The sequence below is a fragment of the Stegastes partitus genome, unplaced genomic scaffold (assembly GCF_000690725.1).
Source record: "Stegastes partitus isolate 25-593 unplaced genomic scaffold, Stegastes_partitus-1.0.2 Scaffold350, whole genome shotgun sequence".
Taxonomy (NCBI): Eukaryota; Metazoa; Chordata; class Actinopteri; family Pomacentridae; genus Stegastes; species Stegastes partitus.
The window spans coordinates 371,664-395,670 of NW_007578081.1; the positions used below are offsets into that span (position 1 = coordinate 371,664).

A 24,007-nucleotide genomic window follows, 5' to 3' on the forward strand; every position below is an offset into this window, starting at 1 on the left:
GCTCAATAAAAGTTGGGAAATCGGAAATGTATGTCTGACTGGAGTGTTTACATTCGTGTAAACTAGCACGGAAATCTGGATTCAAGATGTACATTAAATAGGGGTCGCGGATGCCTTGGTCGTCGTGTGATGTGCTGTACGCTGTCTGTGTGAGTGTGTGTGTGGGCACGTACTTTCTGAAGTCTCTGTTGTGAGGAGGAACCCTATGGTTATCCCAAGATTAGAAGCGTGCCAAAACACACACACATGAGAAAGCTCAGGGAAATAGAGGAACGCATGAATTACAGGTTGCGGCACCCAGAGGATCAGAGCGGCGGGAGAAAGTGCAAAAGGGGGCTCTCATCTCACCGATTAAACTCCTTTTTTTTTTAGTTTCGATTGCTAACAACTGGCTAAATTACTCTTTATGACAGATCTGCGTTCTTATCAGACCGAGCTTCTCCGATATTGAAAGACATGCAAATCATTTGATTGTACAGGTCCGAACTCATCGCATTGTTGGGGATGCTTACTAGAAGTATAGAGCAGCTTAAGGAGAGACAAGGCAGGAAGGAGGGGGGGAAAGTAGGACAGGAAGGAAAAAAACAAACAGTGGGAATATTTGGCATCGCATGTAGACGTAAAGGAGACAAGGGAATAAGAAAGGAAGGAAGAAAAGAACTACGGCTTTGGAGCGTTCCAATGCAAACATCCATCCATCCACTTTATCCTTTCGAGGGCTGACACAAAGGAACAGACGACCACGTACACCTCCAGCCAATTTAGAATCATCAATTAATATGTTTGGACTGTAGGAGGAAGCACTCAGTGAAAACCCACAACATGCAACCTCAGGGACAACAGAAAGGCCTCCCATAAGATTCAAAGATGTGAAGTGCTAACCAATGTGCTGCCTGCAACTACATTTTTGTCCACTTTGAGTCAACGAAACAAGCTGTAAACATTAAAATCGACAAACTTTATTCAAAGCCACGTTTAAGCCAATTGTTTCAACTCCTCAGAAAAGCCTTCTCTTTCATGACTGGATGCCTCACTAGCTCCGCCCAGTAGTTTGTCTAACTTTGTCCGCCGGATGTTTAGCGCTGAGCGGGGAGTGTAGAGCGGCTTCTCCCTAACAGCTGCCTGCTGCGCCTGAGATCTGAGCTGTGGGAGCAGTCAGAGTGACTACTGCAGCGCCCCAGAGAGCTAAGGGGAGCTGCGGAGTTGGGCGGTTTGTGGGTTCATCATGTCATGCACAATTTGTGTCTGAGCTTATGTCGCTGGTTTGAGGTGGACGGCGCTCAGCTGGAAGAAACTGATATCACATGCTTCATGCACCAATCAAAGTCTGAATGTGAACACAGCGAGTCGTTTGTTCGCTGTAAATCAAATCAGATCGAACCACGCACACACAGACCTGACGAAACTTAATGTTGAAGTCTTTATAAATATCACCTGGAAGGCATTTGTTCTTCTTATTTAGTCCTGATTATGGTGTTAAAAATACACACTTAAAACAAAGTATTCAAGGGTTTTAATGAAGTGTGAGATCAAACATTGTCCTCTGTTTTGCTCAACCTACTAAAAAGGCTCCTCTGAAATTTCCGTGACTCCTCTTTTTGTCATGCACGTTTTGTCAAATGTAAAAAGTCCCTTTCAGACAAGCACCTTTTCCATTAATCTGACAACATCTGAACACGTCAGTTTCATGTCTGAATGAGCACCACTTTCCTGAAACAGCTGCAGCGGCGTCTTATTAGATTAAACCTCGATCACTTTAAACACAGCACAAGCCTGAAAAGAGCTTCACAGTGTAAATTTATTGCTCATGTTTGAGCTTTTCAAGTTATTCCCCGTTCAAAATTGAGCTTTAAAAACCCTCAACTCCAGCTAAGTGGTTGGATAAGTTGAAAATGTTTGTGCAGGTCGATCAGCTCTAGTTTGTCTGAAGACCCTCAAAAATCTGCAATAAACTGCATCATACTTGATATAAAAAGCAATATAAAACAATATCAAAAGTTTGCAGCACCCAAATAAATTACCGTGACTATCTTTCACTCTATTCACCCTTGAGTGCAGCTGTCTCTCTTAAGAGGGCGTGGCACCCCGGGGTGCCCACTGGAGCATTTACCTGCGCTCTGTTTGCTTTGGCTGTCGGCAGACTGACTGACGGAGGCTAAATCACTCTGTGACTACTGCAAGTTATTCACTGTAATGCATGCCTTCACATCGAAGTCAATGAGAGCAATAAACCAGAAAGAAATTGTTCATTTGAATTTGGGCACCCTTCACCGTGCAGCTATGTGTGCTCTCTGTGGGTTTGCGTGTGAGCGTATTGTGGGTGGTCTGAGCGAAGCTGGCATGTAGGTTTATAATGTCAGATCTTCGTGCTATTTGTCAGTTTTTAAACATTGCAATGTGATATAGAATCTCTGCATTCATCCTGCTTCCTTCCGCCCGTTCACCGCAACAACCTACTTTAAAATGTACACGATAAACTATTTAACTATTGCAATAAACAGAATAATGACCTAAACGAATGGCTATCACGTGTGCGTGCACGCTCACCATATGCGGCTCTTGTCCCGGCTGGCACTGAGGGCAGGCCTGGCAGCTGTTACTGGTCTGGTTGAAGAACTCATACTCTCCACAGCTGGAATATTCTGCACTAGCAAACATACAGCACACCTGGATTGACAGGGAGAGAGAGACAGACAGGAGTGAGGGTCAGACAAAACTAAAAAACAGCACTAATAACTTGTGAAAACCAAAACGCCAGTCACACTGATGCAATCGCATTCATACAGCGCTGCTGACAGATAACTGCTGAAAGGCACTTCCACAGGGATTTGTGATCAGATCCGGATGAGCACCTAATCTAACCTGCTATGATTAAACAACATTATTAAAATAAAAACACATATCAAAACAAATAAATAATAAAATTGGTCGGATCAACAGAAATGCAGAACGTGCACTGGATTAATCCGCTAAATCACAAAACCTTCTAGGAGGTTGGAAAGGCATGCTGTCTGAAAAAAAACAACAAAATCACTTCATAAAATCATTTATCAGAACCAAAAACAAAAAGAATCAACAGATTTTTAGTTACCCAGTGGTCCCTGATTTAAGGATTCAAGGAGCTTTATTATCATGCCAGCTCACATTTACATGTTTGTGGTATGAAATTGGTACGCAGGTCCAAAGCCTAATAAATAATAAGTACAATGTAAAACAGCAGCAACATATAAGTAAAAATACAAGCAAGTAAGTGTACTATAATAAAAATGTAATCTAATTGTAATGAAATCTGAGCTTCAAGTCATGTCTCAATTAAACATTTGCTAAACATAAACCCTTTGCTCTAACCACCCTTGTTATTTTATTTTTTATTTTTTAATTCTGTGCTCCCTGGTATAACCTTGAAGCCAGTCATGTGACAAAAATTTAGGGAGTTTTCGGCTGAACTGCAGGCTGTGTTTACGCATATGAATTATGGCGTCATAACTCTGACATACTGCACAGAAGCCACGTCTGAGCTCCCTCTACTTCCAGTCATAGCCGTGCTGTTTCCACAGAGGTGCAGGACTTTATATCACAGTGAAAAACGAGCCCACTGAGAGTGAAAATATAAGAGGAGCAACAAAACACCCAGCGATGAATATCAGGGATCCAGACTGTACTCTCTGCTCTCCCTGCAAGGACACGCTGAGATAATTCTGCTCCTGCTTTGGTCGTTATCAGCCCGTTAAACGCCTGTTATCAGCTGTTATCGCGTCTATAGAAATCCGCAGCAGGTGACCTCCTCCACCTTCAAGGAAGCCAGTAGCATGTTATCACCTCGTTTAATGGTGGCGGTGCCATGTGGTTTCACTTCCAAAGAGCAACAGAGCTCCATGGAGGCGGGATGGACTTATCCCAGCGCAGGAACTAGAGAGATGAGAGACTACAGCAGCGTCTCTGGACTAGAGTCCCAGTTCCATCAGGGATCATTAAATATGTATTGTTTTTAGCAGTAGTAGTAGCAGTAGTAGCAGTAGTAGTTTATTTCATTCATTGACAAAACAAAAAGATAAAACAAACCCAATTCAATAGTTTCCAACTTCTGAATATAAAAGAGAGCAGAAAGAAGAATAAACGTATGTAATCTGCCCCTTTATAATAAATAATCAGCTACAATTAGCATTAAAAACAAACAACTTGAATCTTGTTTGTTTTTTTACTTGCATTTTCAGTCACTGTTTAAGTTTAGGCAGCAAAACTACTTGGTACATAATTTACATAATTTGTGTGTTATATTTATTTGTATTAATTTATTCTTGGTTTTATAATAATAATTAATTTGGTATTTATCAATTCTACATCATGATGCTAAAGCAACCACACATACATAAAAATAAATCATTTAAACACACTTTTTTTAACATATGAAACTATTATGATTCTGTATTTTTACATCTCTATAGATGTCTTTATTTAAAAGCTTTTGAAAACATTCCTTTCTTTATCAAAGATCCGTACTATACTTAACCTTTATTTGAACCAGGATCTCTCAGCAGAATAATTAGTCTCATGATTATTTTGTCTGATTTACAGACAAATAGTACAGAACTAAATAATTAATTTGACTTTCTTTGTAGAAAATATAGTTCAGATATCATCAAACCTTTTAATTGATTTTTTTTGTTGTTGTTATTAGACAAACCTTATAATTAACATTGATCTGTCTGTGTAGAACATTGGATCTGGAGAATCAGTTGTTATTAAAGCAAGGTGTTTCACTTGGATAAACAGGATGATCCTGATCCGTCCTACAATAAAAACACTAAAGCATGTCATCAAAGAAGCTGCGCTGCGTCGAGCATGCAGTTGGACTGATGATTGAGGATTAGTTTGCTGGTCTGTCAGTCATATTTCAATCTGTGTTTCCTTTATAATTAAGAAAAAATGCACCATTGTGTACATTTGTTTGTTGCTGTTGAAGCGATTTGGGAATGACGCTTGATTTATTCCGTACAAGCAGCTGGCTTTGGGAAGATCGCTGTTAGCTGTGTGCACGTTACACCAGAGTTTGCACAACGCCAGCAATTGCCTATTTGTGTGTGTGTGTGATTGTGCCTGTGTTACTCATGTTGTAGGGACACAGTGTGTTGTTTGGACTTGTTTGCTCTTTTAGGGATCAAATCAATAAATCTTAAGGTGAAGATCTGGTTTAAGAGGACAGTTATGAGAAGGTGATGGTCATGTTTAGGAAGTTCATGTAAGTCATTGTAATGTCCTCTGAAGTGATGGAAGCGTGTGTGTGTGTGTGTGAGATGCAGCGTTGTGTCATTGTGGCTCACTGTAATAGGCAGCAGCTGGTATTTATAGCTTTACCAGCACACATTGTCCTTTTCCAAACAAACTAACTGACTTTATAAAATCATCTGCAGTCCAGAAAATGATGGAGAGAAAGTAAATGAGTGCATGACTAAGTCTCTCCATCTTCTTTCTATTGTTTTAATAACATCTTCCTCCCTCTCTCTTTCTCTCTCTTCGTCCTCACAACCACCTCATGTGAGCAGACAACAAGGCACTGTTTGTATAAATAGACATTTACACTGCTAGTGTGTGTGTGTGTCTATATACAGTGTGTGTGTGTGTGTGTGTGTGAGTGTATCCGTCCACTCATCTCAGGCCAGATAATCTGTGTCTAATTTAACCCAGATCCAAACCAGAGTGACCCGTAGCTCACACACCTGAAGCCCAGTTAGTGCAAATACAGGTCAGCAGTGATTTAATGCACTCTTCACAGCTCGGGGGCCAAATCTGAACTTTCAGTTTTCATTTTGTAATGAAGAGTTACCAAAAAAATGACCTGATGAAAAAAGAAAACATTTTTTCTCAGTAGTTGATGAGTTCTAATCTCTATTAAGATGGGTTTCTCATTTAAATGAAGCCACTTAGAGGTCAAAATCAAAGCGGTAAAGGTTGAGATATCCTGACTAGCATGTTTCAGACTTCGCTCTGTCTCATCCTAAACCTAACCAAGTCATTTTGTAGTGCAAACAAAAGTAAACAGTGACTGAAAATGACTGACAAGTGCCAAAAAAACAGCGACTGAAAATAAAAAATAAACCGCAACACAAAACCGTGACTAAAAATGAAAATAAACACAACAAAGTGTAAAAATGTTATGAAAACAGGATTCATTCCACATGTTACAGCCTCCTGGTAAACGGCCAAGCTGGTATAATAAAGCTGCATGTGAATAACAGGCCAAGTCACGTCTCGTGTTATCAGAACGCATGTTTTGCTTTTTGCGTTAGCACGCCGGTATTTCATGACGAATGAGCTCCTCCTCCTGCACTCAACCCTGTATGTTTAACACAAAAAGGCTGAAAATGCATTGAGTCTGTACCACCGTCCCCCCTTTAATTTCCTAACATGGACTTTGTTGCTGTTTTTATGTGTAAACCTGAAGAAACTTTGCATGATGTGGCTTCAGGCCAGTAGAAAAGAACAGGCCAAAAAACAGAGACGTCTCACAGCTTTGCAACCTTCACTGTGACAGTAATCAGATTTGCACTGTAGTGTCACTGTGACACATTTCGGTCTGACACTTGAATTACACTTGCTTTAAGCTCCACTTTCATCTTTTCTTTCGACGCCTCCTGCTTCGTAAGTGACAACTTTCCAATTCTGCATCTCCAGTTTGTAATATAGACATTGTGTTAGTTTATCAGATTTTGGAAAGCTCCTTCAGAGGCACAGAACAATTGTTCACAGACGGAGCGTTGCTCCTTATGAGGAGTAAACCAAATCTCATGAGTGAAACTGGCGGCGTGCCCCTTTAACATCTCCAGCTACTTAGTTTGTAACTAACAACAGAAGCATCCTATCTCTTTAAATCTCCATTTAAATTCTGGAGTCAGCGGAGACCGAGTGAAAGCAATCAAGCTGTGCGACACATCCGCTGCTATTTTTCATCGTTGGCAAGTCAACACATTTAAGGGTCACTTTAGGTATTTAGCAAGTAATTACTTGCAACCAGTGTTTACACATTGCTTATACAGTGTGCACTTTGTTTGTCTGTCATAATTATCTTCTCCTTTATATTTTTCCACAAGTGGAAAAACACACCATGCCAGTTGCACACAGCCAGCTATGTCACAATGCTTTGGAAAGATATTTGCTCAGGCACCACCATCTGCAAGTCCTGCATCCTGTGGGTCCTACTGTTGTAAGTTCAGTTTATACTAGTATTTAGAAGGAATACACAGGAAGTGTAAACAGAGAAAAAATCCCTTTGGAGTGCCCTGTCTCCTTTGTATTATAAAATAATTTCAAAAGAGTAAAATAATGGACTGTCAGTAATTTGTCATTGTTCTACGGTCTGAACCTGGAGTGTATATAAGTGGCTTTAAAATGTGTTTACTTCTGAGGTCACTGAATGGCAATTTAATCCAAATACCCCTAAGTGCTCCAGTGGTAGCCTGCAAGAAGAGAAGAAAGCGGCAGAGGAAGGGAGGGTAATGCGGAGGGGGCCTGTCGGGAAAAGTGCCAGTGGGTTTCAACATCAAAACAAGCAGAGAATCTCTAGATTCCAGGTCAGATTATGAAGGTATCTGCTCTCTGAAACACTCGAAGGTTGACTAATTGGTACAAGTGCTGCAGAGTTGTGCAAGCTGCTGGCACACAACACCACAAAGTCTGGAGGACGCAGTGCCAAGAGTGGAGTTGATTGTGGCTGCGATTCATAAAAGCTGGACTAATGAGGCTTTCTGAGGGGTCGACATTAGAAATATGGTGATGATTTTGGAAAAAGACGGGGGCAGCGTGAAAGTTAAGAAGTGGGAGGGTGCAGAAAAAAAACAGGGAGGTTGAGCAGAAAGTTTAAAGGCAGTAAGGTCAAAAGAACTGTAAACGAGGACGGCTGGAAAGCTCACCAATAATGAGGACAGGAAGACGGACTTCTTCTGACCTCTCCTCTCTGACATTTTTGCGTCTTGTTCCTACGGGAGGCGAGAGAGAGACAAACGGAAACAGTCATTAATCACTATATTCATACAAACATTTCCAGTATTCAAGCTTCTGCACAAAACTTCAATTATAAAACAGCAAAGTCATGAATCTCAGCATTCCTGCCAACAGTAGTGCTGTCAGTGTGTGTGTGTGTGTGTGGCCTCAATGAGTTCAGTGTCCTGTTAGCATCACGTCATTGCCCATAAACATGTAATAGCAGCAGAAGAGCGAATGGCATTCTTCTGACTCACGACTACAGACACACATCTCCACCGGCTTCCTCTGCTTCCACAAACGACGTCGATATCACTTAAAAACATTTAATTATACGTCTCTTTCTTGGTTATGACTCTATTGCATTAGGGTGAAAAAAAAAATTTACAACCCCAAGCTTAGCTGGAACGCCAGTAAAAACAGCTTTCAGGCACAATTTGACACCTGTGGATGCTGCTGAAGTGCTAATATTTTATGTTTATTTGGTTTTACATAAGGGTGTAACCTACATATATATCAGTATATAATAAATTATATCAATATTTCTACTTCAGTTTATAGTAGGTTGCTGTTACTGATTTATTAAATGTCTGACTTTATTAAACCCCCAGAGGGAAATTCAATTGTTACAGCAGCATGAATATTCAACAAAGGGGGTAAACGAAAGCAAAAAGACAACACAAAGTATTAGGATAGGGTATAAAATGAAGGTAGAACAAAGTAAAAGTCTGCATCACAGTGGCTGTGATTCTCACGTTGATGCTAGGTGAAGCATAATTAAACCATCGTGTGTTTGTTTTAGCAACCGAGCTCAAAATTCTTTGTTCCCCTGCCGAAAACCGTCTTCACAACTCTGGCAGGGAGACCAGCAGGTTGTAAAAGCTGAGAAGTCACTAAATAAGAGATGATTTTATTTGCGATGGGATGGGTGTGTTTGGGTGCACTCTTAATGCTGTTGATAGCAACACGTCATAAAACGAGGTGCGTATTTCTCTCAGTGTGCCATAAATGAAAATGCTCTGTGGCGATGTGTGAGCGCACGTTTGTTTCTTCGCACAAGTGTCTGCAAGAGCACGCCTGCGATTTTCTGTATGTTTGTCCTGCATCGGTCTACAATGCTGCATTTTGTGTGTGTGTGTGTGTGTGTGTGTGGTCCCTGACAGTGCAGCAGTGTGGCTGTAAGAGCATGTGATTAATGCCGCTTCTGTCAGCTCCCTGAAACACGGAGGCCTCTTCCACAAATACGGCGGATATTTAATTACTCTTTTCATTTATGTTTTGCGTCTAATCTACACGTAATTACATGGTCACATTCAATACTTTGAACTAACAAACAATACTCTATCAGTATCAATAAGGCCCGGGAAATCAAACGCAGAACCCGCTGATTAATTCACCAGACGGGACTAATTAATCTTCTGGCCATTAAGATAACACAGAAAACTACAAGTCAATGTTCCGGGCAATTTTGGTAATGATGAATAGGGGGCATGGACATGAGACGTGAAGAGCAACAGCTTTTAAAAAAAATTACAAAAATGTAATTAGAAAGTGTTTATTTCAATCCACTTTTCCCATCTTCACAGCTAAACGATGTCTGGATCGGTGACAAACGCAGACCTATACACTTGCAGCAGCAGATTTTAAGTATTCCCCACGCTCACACTCGCACACACGCTGCAGACGTACACAAATATACCTGTAATTACTGTTATGGAGTCGACTTCTGGTGCAGTTTGTCTGACGGTTAATTGCTACATATGCCATGAAAGAAACACAAGACACAATCGGCTCTGTGTATGCAGATATTATAGCCATTGAAAGTGTGTGTGTGTGTGTGTGTGTGTGTGTTTATAGAGGGCCCTGAGACACCCTAAACCCTGCACATAACTCACCCGCATCACATCCACTCGCTTGCAATCTCGAAGCGACTGTAAGAGCCGATTATGCTGCTACAGCGAGTGCACCGTGGGGCGTCCGCACTACCTGACCACTTTCACTGATTTCTAATTTAAGTGCATTTGTGGCTAAAAACAGTCAATCATTTTATATGAAGATGTTTTGAATCCAATGACTTTTTCCTCCAACAGTAGACAATAGAATAAAATGATGCTTCTCTTAAGGGAATCTAAAAATCCCTGATCCTGTTTTGAATCCTGAGTATTGCATTAGTCATTGGAGACATGATACAGAATAGTGTGTGGCCTCATTAAAATCACTCATTAAAATCAATTCACATTGTTCCATGATACCCTTTTAAGTGTGGATCAGATTAACTGGTATGTCATCAAGATGCATTCACCAAAATTAACAACAGTACTGTCTGTAACAACAGACAGCGCTGGTTTTCATCATCCATGAAGGCAATCACTCCCTAATCTTTACCAAGTAGTTTTAGTCGCCTGAATCAGAAAACCAGAAAACACATGTGCTGACACAGTCGTATAAAAGCACGTTATTGTTTTGACGGATGTGCCCTCGGGTCAAATCAGTTCCCTTTTAGCATGTTGACTTCAAATCCGCCAGAAGTTGTCAAGACTATCAAAGTGTGTTTGTGTGCGCGAGTGTGTGTGTGAGACAAAAAGGAAGAAGCCGCAATTATCTGCTATCTGAGGTCAGAATCTATCTGTCTGGCTCCAACCTCTGATTTCACTCTTCCATGTCGCGCACTTGAGCAAAAAAACAAAAAAAAAAAGAAAAACCTTCTGATCTTCAATGATGGCTAATTCTCCGAGCCCAAGGGTTTGATCTCGCTTAATTACAGCCTCCGCACACAAACACACGCTCACATACACATTAACACATACATGTATAGTTTTATAGAGAGTTCGCTTCTGAGGGCAAAATAGGCTTAATTGCGCGAGTCCCTGTGGTAAGACCACAACCGGTATGTGTGTGTGTGTGTGTGCGCATGTATGTGTTTTTGTGTCACTGCTGAGGAGATAAAAGGGCAGATACTGCGTCTTTTTTTTTTTCCTTCTTTTTTTTTTTTTCAAATCAGGAAATGAAGAACTGCCAAATGGCTATGGACCCCCTCAAGGCTACTCATTATGGGGTTAAAGTGATGCACACACAAACCCTGCGCACACATACACCAGCACGGCTGCGTTTGAAGACTCTTGGTGTCTTCTGACAGTCTGCTTTACCTCTTTCAACCCTCCCTCTGTCTTTCTAACCTCAGCTCTCTCTCTGTCGGGGCAGGTCTGAGATGAAAGTCAGCCCAAGCCTTTTTGCCCCCCAAGGGTATTAATCCTCTAACGATCACATAATCTCTGATAAATAACCCTTCTGTCTTTAGCCGTGTCATTACCAAGCGGAGTGCATTCAGTTCACCGGCAGAACCCAGCGACTGTACTGGGTAGCCTCCCAGTACACGTTTACATCACATTCAGCTTCCTGGATAGCAAAAGATTTTCAGAGGCCTTTCTTTTATTTTGCAACATCCTCTGGACTGAATGAGTTGCGGACGTTTTTCGCAGCCTCCCTCCCTCCATTAGCTCCGTCTTCTGGTTTTCATTTGGGTTGCGTTTGATTGCCCTTTGTGTCAGCGGAAGAAATCCCATATGAAATGCCGCATAGCGATGGGAAGACAATTTACTCTGCTTCATTACAAAAATGCACAATAACAAACCCTTTGACCTCAGGAATTCACACAATACAAATCAACACGACCAGAAGAAGACGTCGTCCGTCAGTGCTCTCTGGCCTACAGTGACAAGCATAATGCCTTAATATCGTTGAGGATCCGGAGCACAACTTCAAAGCGGATTTAAATCTGCATTGAAATGGACTGTACCAAAATCTGACAGCCAAATATGACAGAGTTTGCTAAAAGTCATAATGGGGATGTTCAGACCCTGTAGGTGAAAGGAGGGGCTGGCCTATGGAAATTCCCATAGATCAGCTCATACAAACACATTCTAGGTAGACAGCCACTGCCTTCCTCCTGGTAGTTCTCGACTCTCGCCCTCCTTTTTGGGCAGCCGGGGCAGGCTTCCTCACATAGCTGCCTGTCAATCTTTTGTTATTCATAATTGCCTATTTTTTGTGGTCATGCTTCAGATTTACAAGCACAGTGTTTCTACAAAGATGGCAAAAACTGCCGCTCATCAGTCGGCAGGGTCTTGGCTGACTAAGGACATTTTATAGGATTTTTTTTGGTTTGTTTTTTTACTCTTATGGGAAACGGGTAATTCATCATGGGTCACTGGTGGAAAATAATAGTCACATCACTGGAATGACAATCACGCTGACAAATCAGCATGAATCCTAAGTTGGAAGTAGAATTTTACAGCAGGAGCCGTGTGGTGGGCCGACCAAAACGGGAAAGTTTCCACTGCATGTAATGTCTTCACCATCGCTAACTCTGCCATCAGCCTCAGGAGGGCTGCAGGCAGACATGTAACACGAGGATGAACAGGGTGTCACCAGCCATCTCGCTCACATGATCGCGATGAGCTTCACTGACAATTCACAATATCCGTCTGCCCTTCAGGTGAAGCCCAAAGCCAACCGGCAGCAACTACTGCAGTGACAAGTTCATTGTATGCACATGCACAACTACAGGGCCACCTACTGGGAGATCAGACCAACAACCTTTGTAGATGTTGTATCTCCAACCAGCTTCAAATTAAACTTATTGCGTGTACAGGACATACTGTGCAAATGAATCCCAGGATTATAGATTTTTAGAAATGATCTAATATCATCAGGGAGTCATTGGATTGGCCCCAAACATACAGAGTCATAAAAAACTGCAGTTTCATCAGCAACAAGAGGAGAAAGGAGGTGAATATTTTGGATTGAGTTGAAGAAAAGTCAGAAAAATTTACCAAAGAGAGACAATGAGATGCGAGAACTGTGGCACGTGACTGTCAAGTAGCTTAAAAACATGTTTAAGTGTAACTAGGAGGGCTGGTGCTGCTTCAAAGGTTGCTCCAAACACCAAACACTGGTCTGATGTAGGGTGTTTTTTTGTCTTTACTCCACTTTGTATGAAGTATTCCATATTTCTGAAAGCCTCCCCCTTGAGTTTTAGGATGTAAAAACGTTGTACTCTAGACTATGCTTGGCAGAGCTGACGTACAACTTTTGGTTTTACTTTGGTATAAATTTATGTTTCATCCCTAAATCCTTCAAGGTTTTTATTGATTTATTTTTTGGAAATTGATATTTAGTTTTCCTGGACCACATCATGGCGTTAACCATTTTTAAAATTGCCCTTTTGTGATTTAAACCCCCCTTTCTTTCTGTCTCACTGGTTTAATTCCTTTCATTGCTTTCTGTGGGACACATGTTACGTCTCCGTCTCCGCATCCCACTACGTCTTCCTACCTCTATATCATTAAGAGCTGTTACAGATGGATGTTGTGGGAAAGGGCTTTTTGCCATCAGTATTTAACCCCCTAAAGGATATTTATTACAGTTTCTGATAATTACTTCCTGCCCCCATTAAGCATTAGGCCAATCAGTGGCCAGGGAACCCAGCCAAGAAGCAAACCAATGCAGAAAATGAAGAGTGTGGTCGGAGGACGGTTTGTGGTCTCCTAAAAAGCACTTAATTTCTGATGACAATCCAATCAGCAGCACACAGATTCGGGGCTCTTTGTCATCCTGGGTTGGGGTATTTCTAAAAAGGAAAATCTGTTTTACATTGACATGAAACTTTCTTCTACTTTTTGGTTCACATTACGTATTGATCCTTAAACATAGCGTAATGGCTTGTTATATAAATAGAAATGCTCATGTTAGGAATAAACTGCTAATAAAACATTGGCGGACCAAAGTTGCTGCTAGCTGATGATTTTTGTCAGTATCTAGTAGTTTTTACCATTGCATCTACAACAATAAAACTTCTGATATACAGTTAAATGATGCATTCTCTGTGTCAAAACGAGGATGTGAATAATTATGACAATTTAAATGATACATTTAAAAAGTTGATTGAGGTGTTCTCATGGACAATCAGTGGTGATCAGTTTTATTGAAGAAATATGTAATCAATCAATCAAACACACTACATCCAGCATAACTTAGGAGGATGACATTGTCAGTTTGATGTCCTCATAACATAATCATGTTAGTCGTTTTACAACAGCCAGCCAAGACGTCAACACAGTCCTGCCACAAACACACACTTGCAAACATAATCCATTCCAAGCCATAAACAAGTTCCAAAGTTAATCAGCGCTCTAACTGAGGAGCTCTAGGCCTGAAAAGCCAATTATTTGATCCTTTTACAGTCCAGGGCTCAACCTGCCAAATCCAAACAAGACCTTAAACACATGTTATGCAGTCTGACCACTTTAAACCCCGTCTGTTTGCGAGTGTGTTTGCATGTGTGTGCAGGCACAACACCTCAAACCCCTGCTGTTTTCCGAGCAAACCGAAAAGCAAGTACATGTCAAACTCGCCGTCACTGAGCCCCCTGACAGAAGACGAGATGTTGTTATTGTCCTCACTCAACATCTGTCTACAGAAAATTCTCCAGCTAACTGGTACAGACAGTGCACATCATTTCCAGTTGGTCAGCTACAGTAAAGTTTAACGAAGTCGGCGGCCCTGCGTCTCAGTTCGGGCTGCGCTCAACTTCCCATCAGCTAAACCAACACTTAGCTGTAACAGTAGCAAGTATAAACTACGAGCGCTGGGATATTATTAAGCTTAATTATCTGAATTCTTATTGGTAATAAAACTTCAATGGAGCAGGTTTGTAGATAAAACATGAAGCAGAAAACCACAAACCTTTGTGGATTTCCCCTCTATCAAGTTTCCGTCGTCTGTCATTTAAACCTCCACCAGCTCTGGTAAACAACTTACTCTAGAAAGACTCATTTTGACGTATATTTTGTATTTCCAGACTGGACAGCTGAGCCTCTGTTTTCTAGATCTTCTTCATTATGTTTCATGTGAAACTTTTGCCTAAAGTAAATTGATGACAAAAGCTTGAAACCAGTACGGCCACCAGATGAATAAAGCAAATGCTGGCAGTGGGATTCCAAATTATGAATTGCGAGAGTATTATAGCAGAGAAATTCTTACTGCAAGAGTCTCTAATCATCAGGAAAAGAAATGAAACTATTCCATTCAGCGTAACACCCTGTCATTAACTGTGCATTGGCCCCGTGTCAGGGCGTCTAAATAATTTACAATCTGCATGAAAAGCAACGAATCGCACCTTATTTCAAACGCACCAAAGATTACGCACGGGGCTTCAATATTCTCCAAATCCACAGTGAAGAATCCACTGTCATTTAAGTATTCTCAGTAATCATAAGTGCCCCGACTGTCTTTTTTTTCTCGGGTGAATTATGAAGGAGGAATGTGCTGCTGGCACTTTGTCTCCCTTCTATGATTTGGAGGCAGCTGGAGAGTAAATACAGGGGAGGTGGTGGCGGCAGACCTGTCACTCAAATTGGACCCACCGCTTTCTCAAAACTTCTCCTAATGGATCTCACTGATTGAAAAAAATATCTTAAAAATAAAAGAGACAGGACTCTGCGTCTGTTGTAGCCCATTAATCATTATGATCCAGCTTCTGCAATGCGAGATAACTTGGTAACTCCCACTCCTCTTGCACTCTCCTACGTTTAAAAGCCTTTATCGGTCCTAAAGGAAGTCAAACTCACTGAACAAAGTAGCCATCAAGGCTCACTTGCGAGGAACTAAATGAGCCGGAAATAAATACGTCTGATTTGCGACATGATTACTGTCTAAGTTTGATGTGAAAATAAACCCATGATTAAAGTGATTTCCAACTTTGGAGACAGACCCAAAGCTCAGACAGCAGCTGGCCCTTGTCTCCTCACTAAAGAGCAATATTTTCCAACCCTATCCGACTGTATCGCCACGGTTTATCAGCGGGAACTGTATTTTTACAGTAGTGTCAAAACACGCTTTGCTGCAACTTGAATATTCAGTTGACAAATCAGACCAGAATACGACTATAACAGCGAGTTTGTGGCTCGGATGTCACGTACAGCAGGAAGACTGGGATTCACATAAACATTTGCAACCAAGACAAGTCCCGAAGAGCTCACAGAAAAAAAAAAAAACTTCAAATAGACATGCTTAATTCCTTGACCTTGAACACTGAGCAGATTTCTAAGCCGAATAGAAACACACCTTCAATAATTTCAGTGCGCTAAATGAAATATGTGTTTTCGAATGTGTGTGTGCATGTGTGATGTTTCTTCATCTCTCTTCATCTTTTGATTGCTTTAATTACAGACTTACTGTCAGCTTCCCACTCGGTGCGCAGGAAAAACAAACTCTTAGGGCACATGAAAAGAAGTCTCAAATGCCTACACACATACACACACCACACACAAACACACACACACTCTCTCTCTCTCTCTCTCTCTCTCTCGTATCACACACCTATCGCAGCTCCAGTCAGTCAGCAGGCTCTTTGATTCTCTGCCTGCCGGTGATCTGTCTTTCATCGTCTCCTCTCCTTGATCCCTTGTTCCCCTCTTTAGCTCTGCTGGGGCAGAACATCTCTCTCCCTGTCTCTGTGTCTGTCTCTGTTTATTTTGCATTGGCTGTAGGTGGGAAGCCTAATCTGCAACCTGGAATTCAACTGTATGTCTTGTTTCTTCCTTCAAACCAACACCTATCATAGAGCGACTGCAGGACAATGCAGTCCTCTCAAAAAAAAAGAAGTCTGCACATTAGCATATTTCTGTTTTTTGAGAGTTATGGTGTCACCTTGGCTGGTAATTCCTGATTATGCAGCGCTGTAACAAACTATTAACGAGTCTCCAAGAGTCCAAATCAATGCTGGACAAGCCGTTTATCAACTACAATGAATTATTTGTCGGGATAAGCAGGCCAGAATTTAGCCACAACTGTCACTGTATCTGCATCAGCCGTTGTCTGTTTGTTTCCAGATTTATCACAAAGTAGTCGTGCATTTTCACACCTCTTGAAACAAATCTGTGGGTTTTCCGGCTATTTGTCACCAGCAACAGTTGGATGGGTGCGGTGGTTAGAGAAGGGGGATCTTCACAGCTAAAATCCTCATCAATCCATTTAAAACTTTAAGAATTAAAAGTTCTCACTCAGAGGTGTTTGCAAACCATCATAAACATCCATGCCTGCCACCACAAGCAGTATCAGGAAGGCGTAAAACGGATCACGCTATCGCCTCAGATCCTGCAGGCATCTGCACAGGTGCCCCAACGCTGATCCCTCACAGACTTCCCACCAGCTGACTTGTCTCACCGAGCAGAAACATCTCAACCGGAGATTAAACCTGCCACGGTGCACAAGGCTTCCTTTAGGTGCCAACCAGCACACAACAGTCTGTTTTAACTTCGTTTAAAGGCACAAACTCGTCTATTTGTGTGTTTTCAAGACCTCGCTCGGTTGTTCAGTTTTTCCATAACGTAAGACATAAAGCACCAGACCTCTCTCCACAAAGTCTGTGCAGAAGAGACTGATGTCTAACTGAAGTAGGTTCCTCATACACAGGGCTGCTAAGTAAACACAAATTAGACCACAAACCCCAATTTGATTAAACTTGCTCCCCGGGGCCTGCGTGGTGAGGTTTCAACTGTTGATTTACTATTGGTTTGTTGATCTGTCTGCACTGTGCATGGGGAAATAATAGCGGTGAGAACGAAACCTATGATTAGAAAAGCTCTGTGCTTTTATGTTGCTTTGGTGGGATTATTGTACATAAATTAAAATATAATGAAGCGCAGCTACCTCTCATTTTGTCGGGGACCTCCTGGAAGCCCCCGAGGGAGCGCAATGAAGATCCACTACTCTGTCCTCAGCTGTTGCTCTGCCTGTCCTGACGACTGAGAGTAATGAGTGATTAGTCACTTTAAGAATTGTGAAAAGAAGCCGGGGTTATATTGTCAGAAAACAACTTTTGTTTGCAGAGTTAAGTGGATGTGCATTGGTTTGAGCTTCACGTGTTGAGCATACTCAACATTCTTAAATGCAGATTACAGTTTTACAGCCGGTGTTTTATCACTTAAAGCAAATAATTCTGGCACTTTGCCTGTTTTCTGCATACCTACAGTAAGCATACTACTGTCAATAACAATGCGAGTTTTGTGAGCTACTAACTAGCATGCAAAGCCCAACTTAAATGCAACAAAACTTGGGTAGAAGCATTTGAGTAAAGTCTAGATGTGCTTTTTCTAAATGTAAAAACAGAAAATTGATGCAAATGGAGATAAATGTGACTCTGAAAGTCCGACATCCCTACAAATACCCATTAGAATAATGTTAAGCATCATACAAAGTGTGCAGGGATCCATTCGCTCTTGCATATGTTCCTGGTTCTGGTGGGACAGCGTGGGTACGAGCCTCCGCCAAACAGTTGTACCATAAATTATGCCATGGAAAAACATAATGAGCTGAAATAACTTTACTTCTATAAGTAAACTCTGAATGACGTGTTTTGTTGAATTTCCTCTTAGATGTGTGAGGCATTACGAAACACTCAACCCCAGAAGGCCTCCTGAGCTCTATAAATTTCTCCACGGGAGGAAAGGGATATGCTGTGTGGATTGGTCTCAGCTGTGACATCTTACATAAATCTCAACATTAACTTTCACAGGGAAAACACAAGAATCCCTTCGCCTTTCACCGATTTTACTCCAAAATAAATAGAGTCATTGTGTGGGTTCCAATAGCGAGCGCTGTTAAGCGACAGAGCGACGAGTAAGTAAACAAATTATCTATTCACTTCGGCGTAGTATAGGATGATCATGACTACAGGCACAGGCTTTGTTAGTTTTTCTGCCTTCATCCCTTTAATCCTCAGAAACCATATTAACTTCTTTTGAAGATGAGTTACACTCCCTCCTGTTTCTTCTCTGCGTCTCCTTTTCCTTTCTACCTGTGAACATGAAAGATTCAATGGCAGCAGAGATGGGCTGCGCTGGGGGCTGCAGGGGGAGAGAGAGGCTCAGATAGAGGGAGACAGAGCGAGAGAGAGAGGGAGAGAGAGAGAGCGAGGGGGGATAGAGACGGATTGATTTCCACCTCCAGCAGCTTCAGTTCAAAGCCAGCCAGCAGACTTCAGAGGCTCGGCAGGACCCGGCATGTCCCCAGCCGGGCCAAGCTGCCTGTCTGCGGGCAGGACTTCCCCCGGGGGCCCCGGGGCCCGGGACAGTCAGGCGGCACCAAGAAAACAATTATGCAGACAGAGGAGAAAGGTGTGCAGGGTCACAAACGCACACTTGCTCAGACACAGACGGCCAAAAAGAAGAGCCTTATTCAAACTAAGTGACACGTGATTGATGTGATGTGACGTGTTATTAATGAAAAGCATTATAATTACTCTCTATTAGGAGATGAACTATCCAAACTCCTGCGCTACTGTCTGCTTTTTCCAACAAAACTCATACAATCACAACTTAGAGTACAAAGTCAGGGGCTGCCTGCTCAACATTCACAATCACAGCCTTGTCACAAAGCAACTGAGGCCCAAACTGTAACTCCAGTGATGTGAAAAATGAAAAACAATCTAATTTGTCTACCACCGTGGGCTAAAAACCTCTGCACCAACACGTACAGAACCTTTCACGTACTTCAGAACAGTTTGATGGTATGCTTTAGACTTACACACGGTTTAAAAATGCATTTCTGTAAGATGACATCCATGCAAATCAAAACACTGGAAATGTATTTCTCCATTCTCATGCACTTTACAACTACTCTGCATCTGCATAGTTAACCATAGAGTCATACTTTGGCAAGTCAGAGTCAGTCAGGTGTTTAGATGTATGTAGAGAGGAGGTTTTCTGTGTTGATCTTTTAAGACACTTCTGCATATTTTGACTCACAGTCATCATAAACCAAAGTCTGTATTTGTTTTTTCTTGCATCTTCAGCACTTCTTTCATAAAGCCTACATTTCCCTCACTAATCACAACAACAATCCATGCATGTTTCTTCTTAGATGTACAAAAAAATTACAGTAAAGCACATGTTTGCTTGGCATAAAAAAGTGTTGCTCAGGAATTTCCCCGAAGTCTTGCAGCAATCCGTCCCTGCATTCCTGAGAGCGGAGCTGCTCACACGTCTTACCTGGAGCTCCGGAGAGGGGGGCACACTGGTCTGGCTTCTGCTCTGCACCGCGGGATCAGCTGGCGGGCGATCAATCCTGGCGATCGGTGATCAATGTGTGGCGTGGTGTCGGCTGAGCATCGCCGAGGGACTGGCTGTCTAAGAGTTTCTTTACTCCGCGCAGCCCAAGTTGGGTCTCAGCCTCCACATTGGTGCATGTCGGTGTGTCTGCAGGCTCCTCCTTGATGAGGGAAAAAAAAAAAGTGAGAAGTTTTCTCCGCCCTGAATGAGACACAGATTAACGTGTCCCAGGTAGACTGACTTTCTGTGGGGGCAATTAACATGCTGCAGGCTACGACTCGAGCCCGCCATCTAGCGTTCACACGTGGCAGCGCAGCGGAGTCCGGACAGCAGACAGCGAGCTGCAAGGAGAAGATCAACAAGCGAGGTAACCCTGAAAAACACTGTCTCCATTAACAACAACAAAAAAACTGCTTGATTGATAATAACTTAAAGCTGATCACCACAACTGGGTCACTGGGGGACAGAACATCTGCTGGACTGGTTTGGCTCAGGACCTGGGTTTTACTGTTTATCCAAAAATGCTGATTGTTCATTTGACCCAACCCAGTGAGTGAAATTATTTCTCTTCCTGGGCCAAATACTACCCATGTACAGGGTTATTACCTGCCTCATTGCCTTCCTACTTTAATATTAAATACTGCTACTAATACTACTAAATAAATAAATGAGCTTTTCTGAATGAATACAGGGCTGCAGGGTGGCGCAGTTGGTTAGCACTGTTGCCTCGCAGCAAGAAGGTCGCCGGTTCGTGTCTCGGTGGGGGCACCAGAATCTTGAGTTTGCATGTTGCATGCAGCGTGGGTTCTCTCCGGGTTCTCCAGCTTCCTCCCACAGTCCAAAAACATGCTGAGGTTAATTGGTGATTCTAAATTGTCCGTAGGTGTGAATGTGAGTGTGCTTGGTTGTCTGTCTCTAAGTGTAGCCCTGTGATAGACTGGTTACCTGTCCAGGTGTCCCTTACCTTCACCCTGAACCAGCTGGGATAGACTCCAGCCCCCCGTGACCCTAGTGAGGATTAAGCGGTGTATAGATGATGGATGGATTGTTGGAAAATGTCCATCACAAGTTCCCATGATCAAATATGACGTCTTCAAAATTGCTTGTTTGTTAAATTCAAATATACTGATCAATGCAACACCATTACAGCTGCCATTATAATTGCTATGATTGGTTCTAATGCTGTTACTGAGGCTTTAGCAGTCCATACTAATGCTGTCACTACCTCTACTACCACTCTGCATTTTACCACACAACCAGAGACAGTACAATTGTGTAGTTGTCGTTGTTTTTGGTCCAGTAGATGCTCAGTACACAGTGACAACAGGACAACAGTGGCCAGATGAATAAATAAATATTATAATAGTTCAAAAAAAGAAGAAGAACAAGGGGGAAAAAAAGTCAATATTCCTTTGTGGTCAGTAAAATGTGGCATATTTATACTGACAATGGTGCCATTAAAGTGCTTTACCTGAACCTTGCACACACACACACACACACACACACACACGCCAACTCTCAGATGATAAATGTTTTTGAAACAGAAGGCATAAATTAGTTTGAGTGTGTCTGTGATGTAGCTGGCTGGTGCCTGATGTCTGAGTTGGACTAAAGCTTGGACTTTAGTCTTCCTCTCCTCCTCCTTCTGTCTCTTTCCGCTACTTCTTCTTCTTTTTCTTTTTTTTCTCACACACAGGAAGAATGAGATAAAAGAGGGGCTTTGAAAACACTGGGAGTCCTGTAATTACTTACTCTCCCTCTCACTCTCTGTCTCTCTGTCCTTTGCTTCATTCCCATTTTTCTTTTTCTCCTTATCTCGAATGTTTTTCCTCTTTCTCTGTCACTTTCTCTCTCTCTCTCTCTCTTTTTTTTTTTTGCACTTTCTCTGTCCCGTTTATACTCGGTTCCTCTCTCTACATCGTTCTGTCTCATTTCTTTCTTCTCGCTGCCTCTCTGTCTTTCCCCCTCCTTTCGAGTCTCATTGATGTCGATCCAGGGCTTCCTGACTGAAAAGGAGGATGAGAGGAGGAGAGATTAGATGAGAAGCGAGGATAAAGAGAGGATGAGGAGAGGATAACAAGAAGAGTGATGAGTTCTGCTGAGAGAATGATGGCTGCTCGGTCACAAACCGGACAAAAACACACATTAAGCAAAACCTGTATTTACTACGGCGCAGGATGTAACACAAAAACACCTTTGCATGAGGTGAAATGGGGGAATAACGTTATATTGGAATAATATGACCTATATGACAAAAGAGATGCTACACCTGGACGAAGCTATAATAAGAGATAAAAGGTTATTTACTCCTACAGCCTTTTCTAAAATATGATATGTAACCTGTGCAATATTTTTCTTTTATGATATTTCGAGACATAAACTATGATAGAAAAGGAAGCGTATTCATCTCATAGATCTTGTATTATGTGATGTTTGGGAGCCAGCGGGACATATTGACACATGTCAACATATACATTCACTCTTTACAACATTAAGAATAGCATAACAAGGCGCTAGCTGTCACTTACATTTCTTACTTACCCAGTATTTTCTCCTCACGCTATTTTCCTACGTTTTATTCTATTGGTGTGGTGTTGAGAAACTATGCAAAACAAATGAGCTGCAGAATTACTCGGCGAATCAGTGCAATCGTTGCTGGTGTACAGTTAGAGCCTCCAAGTTTTCTTAAGGTCACCACGCATTAATGTAGGACATCAGAGTTTTAAAGCAGCTGTCACTGGCTGCTTATCCTGATTTTTTTTACTCCCAATCAAAGTGCTGCAGCTCTGAGAAGACAGCAGTCAGCGGGGGCCTAATTTACTGCTTGGTGTAATGAAGCTAGGGTGACTTCAACTTACAACAAAATCATTAAAAATAAAGAAAAAACTTCCTCATGCTTTTTAATGTGTCCTGAAAAGGCTCTAACTCTTCCCCGGATGTTTAAAATATGGTTCGACATGTTTCAAAGACCGATGTAATATAGAAAAAAATAATAATAAAAAAAAGCAATGGCAGATGTCTGATGTGTCTCATATTTAATATTTACAGCCACAACCACTGGGCATAAAAAGTCACCGCTGAATCCCAGGGTTATGGTGACAATATAAAAAATATTTCTACATTATTCACTGCACAGCAACCAGCTTCCACACAAACAGAAAATAATAAAGAGAACCATAAGCTCATGCATCACATCACACTTAGAGCACCTCTAAAAAAAAAACTGTAAAATTGAGCAGATATTTTTGAGTATTATCTGAAGTACTAATATCTACAAGATCATCTCTTGAACTTGCTAGTAATTGTTTTCCCTTTTTTTTTCCCGTTGACGTGACGTCTGCCATATGTCTTGCGGAACACACACAATGCACCACAGAACCCACCTACGACAGACTCGATGACCTTGTTATTACCCCTGTAAATCTCCCACACGTACGTCGCCTGCGAGAACACACGCATGCAGCCTCTAACTACTCTTCGACGGGGAAGCAAAGAGCCGGTTGCCATGGTAACTGCCGTGTCAGCTAACCTACTTTTGCATGAACGAAAGGCATTGGCTGATGAGAGAGAGGTGTATGGTATAGGTACATAGAAAGGATACACCCCCCCAACACACACATGCACACACAGACACTCTGCATAATCATTATATTTGATTGGCTCAGGCAGACAAGATTTCACTTCTCTTCTGATCAATCCATGGGAGAACTCAGGTGTTTGCTGCGACATGATGGGACAAATTAGATTATTATTGATAAAGACAAGGATGACAGAGAAGTCTATGAAACTGTGGTGGACCCTGTAGATACCTAACTTCATGCAGAAGAAAACAGCAGCGCGATTATGGCTGTAAATGACGGTGAGGTCAGCTCAACGCAGTCCAGAGTTAAATCATCGTAACAAGGATTTCCCAAAGGACG

General features: G+C 41.9%; 1 protein-coding gene across 1 annotated transcript in view; it reads right to left on the reverse strand.

The window, feature by feature from the left end:
• Positions 1-20,170, reverse strand: part of edar (ectodysplasin A receptor) — a 40,350-nt gene extending 20,180 nt beyond the window's left edge. The window contains exons 1-3 of the mRNA XM_008284186.1: positions 20,028-20,170; positions 7,908-7,973; positions 2,548-2,667 (exon numbers count right to left, since the gene is read on the reverse strand). Of these exons, the coding sequence (XP_008282408.1) occupies positions 2,548-2,667; positions 7,908-7,958 (171 nt within the window). The 5' untranslated portion in view covers positions 7,959-7,973; positions 20,028-20,170. The remainder of the gene's footprint in view (positions 1-2,547; positions 2,668-7,907; positions 7,974-20,027) is intronic.
• Positions 20,171-24,007: the final 3,837 nt, after the last annotated feature.